The 3,404-nt window shown below is 40.7% G+C and overlaps 1 protein-coding gene across 1 annotated transcript in view; it reads right to left on the bottom strand.

Moving 5' to 3' along the window:
* Positions 1 to 277: 277 nt before the first annotated feature.
* RPL14 (ribosomal protein L14) overlaps positions 278 to 3,404 on the bottom strand; it is a 4,864-nt gene continuing 1,737 nt past the window's right edge. The window contains exons 3-7 of the mRNA XM_019473200.1: positions 3,024 to 3,167; positions 2,282 to 2,376; positions 1,451 to 1,550; positions 1,014 to 1,067; positions 278 to 450 (exon numbers count right to left, since the gene is read on the bottom strand). Coding sequence (XP_019328745.1) covers positions 301 to 450; positions 1,014 to 1,067; positions 1,451 to 1,550; positions 2,282 to 2,376; positions 3,024 to 3,167 — 543 coding nt within the window. The 3' untranslated portion in view covers positions 278 to 300. The remainder of the gene's footprint in view (positions 451 to 1,013; positions 1,068 to 1,450; positions 1,551 to 2,281; positions 2,377 to 3,023; positions 3,168 to 3,404) is intronic.

The raw sequence follows: 3,404 nt of genomic DNA on the forward strand, positions 1-3,404 counted from the left end.
ACGTCAGGATCCAACCTACTTCAAATAACTGGGTATGCAAATATTTCAGCTGGCATTGGGTACGGAGTACCGAGCACAGTCTGTATGGTCAACTTCACAGAACATGACAAAAACATTTCTGCATGTGCCTGGGAAACACTAGAACCCAACACTTGGACATTAATAAATGAGACAGACAACAATTCTTGGTCACAAGCAAAAGTGAACTTATGATTACAATTTAAATCAGATGTTTAACCATTTGTTAATTTTAAAGAATCAGAACAAGGACACAAAGTCATACATAACGAGAAGTTCATTTTATTTCTGCGCCTTCGGTGCCTTCTGCACCTTCTCTGACTTCTGCGCCTTCTCTGACTTCTCTGGCTTCTCTGACTTCTCTGGCTTCTTGCCTTTTTTAGAAGACATCTTCTGGAGCTTCTTCATTTCATGCTTGATGATCCTGTTTCTCTGTAAAAAAGGAAAATGTTTACTATTCATCAGAATGAAAATAGCAACGGCTCCAATATTATGCCTTAATTTAAATTCTAAGCTTTCAGATTCTGCCCTTTTGGTAATTACCCTTTGCTAACCAATTATATTCCTATTATATAGTCAAAAGATTTACCATGTATTACATTTAAAATGTCAAATTCCACCTAAAGCTGTTCTGATCTACCAAGTGGACATCATTCTGGCTGGTAACTTGGGCACCCCAATATTTCACGTGTAATGACTTTCATTATAGACTGAAATACTAACAGTAACCCACCAAGAATATCCGATTTCATCAGCAGGTAATTCCTTTCTCAGCTATAACTTGGAGGACTGACACACAGATCACGTGGGTTCAAGTCTGATCAACTACTGAAGTGGTAGCCAAAGCAGCATGAAAAATTCAAGGCATTCGCATACTTTGTGTCACTCCGTAACCCAAGCCAGCTATAAAAGTAAGGCTACTAACATCTGTATGTGACTCTGAAGTGAAAGCTACAAGCATTAACCCCATAAAGAAGCGACACTCAAACACTCACCATTTTCTTTGCTTTCATAACCTTGTAGCGATCAAAGTCAGTCATTTTGGCTTTCTGTTTGAAAAGAATGAGTCATGAAGCTCTGATATATACATACACAAGTATAGTAAAACTCAGTCTTTCAAAACATTCCACAGGTAACTCTGATCATCTGCAAATTAGGTTTAGTTGCACATCTGGAACTAGTTCACTACTTAAGGACTTTGCTGGGAAGTGATGGTGCAAGAAAAAAGGTGGTTATAGAAATGACTGAACAAAACCACATTTACTGTTAAAATACAAGAAGGTGAAGCTGATAGGTAGCAACTTTTAAAAATCTATGCCTTGTCTAACTTTAATCTTAGCCTGCAATTGAAAACACAGTTTATTACATTGTGCCTACGTTTAATAAGCAGAAGCAGTACAACATGTATTACTCATTCAGTGAAAATCTGTACCTTTTCTCGGGCTTCAATCTTCTTTGCCCATCTTGTCGCTGCCCATTTTTCATTTATATTTTCCTTCTCCCAGGCAAGTCGCACGCACTTCTGACGAGCACTGCATTACAACAGTCACAAAATTATATTCAGTGTCTTTATAAAAAAAGGTTCTCTCTGATGCTGGCCCATCAAGTTTCATACAAGGGAAGACCACCCTTCTACATTACTTCAGACACTTACTTTAAGTCAATGCCACATACATCTCCGTGGCCTAATTAACATTTCGATGTGTAAATGCTTTGCTAGGACTGACAGATGAGCAACTCCAAGAGGCATACTCACACACTATTCCTAGCACTGCTTTAGAATCAGAAAGGCAGTAATTTTTGTTTCTAAATTACAGAAACTCATATAGTAACTAAGCTAAAGAGAACAGAATGAGTTCAGCCTCCTGCAATTCCAGTGTAGTTCTGTAGGCAGGGAACGTATTTAATGTCTGACGGTGACCTAAGCAGTAGCAAAAGCAAAGCTGCACAGTATTTACTGCAACTGCTTCCCCCCACACCATCCACCCCACAACTATCTGCAAGTTGCCTATGCCAGTGTGCCATTTCCTTTGCTCCTGAACAGCGGTTATCAGCCAATATTGGTAATGAAAACTTAACTACCTATTAACTATGTATTCAACTATGATAACACGGTCTGCCAAATTTTTACTGTGCAGACGTGTTAATCCATTTACTTGTATGAACTTTCTGTATTTAGCAAGCATCAGATCACAGAATTCAGTCATCAAGTGACAGCATGTTTTTTTTTTTTACACAGGTCAAAAAAATGCCAACAACTCACCTGTGTGGGAACTTGAGAACAAAGTCAGTCAGCTGCATGCACTTGAAGGGCATAGCCTGCCTTCTGACACCACTGCAGGGGCCATCAACTAGTGCCTGAAAAAGGAAAACAAACATGGGGGTTTTGTAGCAGCTTTCCCATCATACTTGATTTAGACAGCAGCTTCCTAATAATGTATGAACAGTATCTCGACAACAATGGTCCAAAATTGAAATAAATGTTACGCAGACAAAACCCAAGATTGTTAAGTCTTGCATATACAACCCAAGCTTTACAAAAAGAATTTTAAAGGCCCATCTTTGTCTTTGGAAAAAAAACAAACTGAGCTTTAAAAGAAGCACACAGAACTAAGATGACATACTTCATCTTTCTTTTTTTTTTTCCCCAGCTTTTTCAGGAACATTAAGCGAAAAGAGTCCCCTAGCCCAAACTTTTGCTTTGAACATACATTAATGCCATTTCATTCCTAAGTTTTAGACTCCAACTGATTATCACTTGTCCACTTCTACTCCTAGGAGACATAACAGAGAGGGGAATCTATCACTTGCCAGTGAAAAAAGCTTGCTACTGAAAGTTTCAAACACAACAACAGCTGTTACATCCCATCTTTTTGTCAATTGCTTATTTCTTTGAAAAATCTATTCACAGAAAATTTCCTTTAAAATCGACACATTCTGTCTTAGTGTACAAACTTCTGTTAAGGCAGAAAGGAAAAAATAAAGGTACAGCACTCATAGCTTACCCTGTTTTGGTCAATAACATCCACAATGGCCACCAGCTTGCCAGCATGCGGCCCAAAGGAAATGAAGGCAACTCTGCCAATCTCGACGAAGCGTTTGAACACCTGGGAGCAGTAAGAATTGACAGGAGTTAGGCGAGAATAAACCTAAGGCCACTGCTCGATCCAAGGCTCTCACGGCCTTCAAAACAGCTTCCCAAGCTTTCGAACTGCACAAAACCCCTTCGCTTGATCCAAGGGCCCACGGTAACGCCCTCAACTACTTTTTGCCGGCCCTGGCCCCGCGTGGAGGCCGCAGGCAGGCGGAGGAAGAGGCGCCGGGGAGCAGCAGTGAGCCCCGCGGGCCGCGAAGAGCCAGGGGCGGACACGCCGGCTCCGACCGCG

Source organism: Aptenodytes forsteri, unplaced genomic scaffold (genome assembly GCF_000699145.1).
Source record: "Aptenodytes forsteri isolate BGI_AS27 unplaced genomic scaffold, ASM69914v1 Scaffold662, whole genome shotgun sequence".
Lineage (NCBI taxonomy): Eukaryota > Metazoa > Chordata > Aves > Sphenisciformes > Spheniscidae > Aptenodytes > Aptenodytes forsteri.